Source organism: Pterocles gutturalis, unplaced genomic scaffold, assembly GCF_000699245.1.
Source record: "Pterocles gutturalis isolate BGI_N339 unplaced genomic scaffold, ASM69924v1 scaffold15202, whole genome shotgun sequence".
NCBI lineage: Eukaryota > Metazoa > Chordata > Aves > Pterocliformes > Pteroclidae > Pterocles > Pterocles gutturalis.
The window spans coordinates 2,017-3,262 of record NW_010113001.1 but is presented as its reverse complement, the minus strand read 5'-3'; the positions used below and the strand labels follow the sequence as shown (position 1 = coordinate 3,262).

At 63.1% G+C, this 1,246-nt stretch overlaps 1 protein-coding gene across 1 annotated transcript in view; it reads right to left on the bottom strand.

The window, feature by feature from the left end:
* Window positions 1-229: 229 nt before the first annotated feature.
* Window positions 230-1,246, bottom strand: part of LOC104462372 (histone deacetylase 7-like) — a gene marked incomplete at its 5' end in the record, with an annotated part of 2,948 nt that continues 1,931 nt past the window's right edge. The window contains 3 exons of the mRNA XM_010074288.1: window positions 230-275; window positions 844-982; window positions 1,179-1,240. Coding sequence (XP_010072590.1) covers window positions 230-275; window positions 844-982; window positions 1,179-1,240 — 247 coding nt within the window. The remainder of the gene's footprint in view (window positions 276-843; window positions 983-1,178; window positions 1,241-1,246) is intronic.

The window sequence follows — 1,246 nt, the reverse complement described above, 5'->3', positions numbered from 1 at the left end:
CGCCGTGCAGCGGGAGTTTGTGGTTTCCCATCGGTCCCGAGCAGGAGGACGTCTCCGGGCGGCTGCAGGAGCATCTTTTCTGGAAGAGCTGCGGAGGCGGCAGCCAAAGGTCCGGGTCATTGCAGGACCACGGCTCGGGGAGTGAGGATGACGTGGCAAACGGGAAACCAGGAGTGAAGAGAGTCCAGCCACATCCTGGAAGCAGGGGAGCAGAGGACGTCACCGCTCGTCACTGGTTCATGGGCTCCTCTTCCTCCATCGGCTCGTCCCGTGGCCTGAAACGGAGAAATACGACACGTGGGACACGGAGGAGGAGACCTGTGTGACACATCCCGTCCCTCCCGGCATCCAGGGACCTTTGGGCAGGTCCAGCATCTCCAGAAGAAGCCTCCCAGTGCCTCCCAGTCCCCTGAGACTCGGGCTGAGTCCTGGGGAGGGGGAGGAAAGGTGGCGGCAGGCGGGGACCCGGCTGAAAGGAGGCGATGAACCCCAACACCTCCAGCCTCCAAGGAAGGAGGGAGGGTTTGGGCTCATCTTCATCTCGGTTGGGAAGAGCCCAGCACTGAATCTCCCCGAAGCCACGCCAGGTCCTGACCCTGGGGACGCAGGACCTCAGCCCAGCACCCAAACCCGCCGGGATGGGAGGGTGAGAGGCTCAGAGCTGGCGGTGGGGAGGATGGTTGGTTGTTTCTAGCACCCACGCCTCCAGCCACGTTTAAAGCCATAATTTCTGACCCCCCCAGAAGCTCATCTGGCCGCGGGACACACGGCCCGTCGCTGCGGCCACCCCCAGGACACCGAGAGGGGCACCCGCGTCTCCCGGGATGGATTTCAGAGCATCACCTCTTCTCCACCATCACGGCCACCGAGAGCGACGCCAACGCCGTGACCGTCTCCACCTCTTCCGCCTCGTGGTGCTGAGCCTCCAGGAAGGAGCAGCCCAGCTTGGAGGCAAAGCGCTGCACGGCCACCCAGTATTTACCTGCGGGGGAGAATCAGGAGGGTGCTGGGATGGGGCCGCCCCAGGGCTCTGGGATTCCCTTGGCATCACGCTCCTACGAGGAGGAGGATGATGATGGAGGGCTCCACTGGGGTCTTTTATGCCAAGAGAGGGGAGGAAATGCCAGCACTCGGCTGTTCTACGTTAATTATCCGAGCCCCAGCCCTGGGACACTCACTCTGGACCTGGATCACCGTTTCCAAGGAGCGCACGGCGTTGGGGTTGGGTTTCTGCCTCATGCTTTCC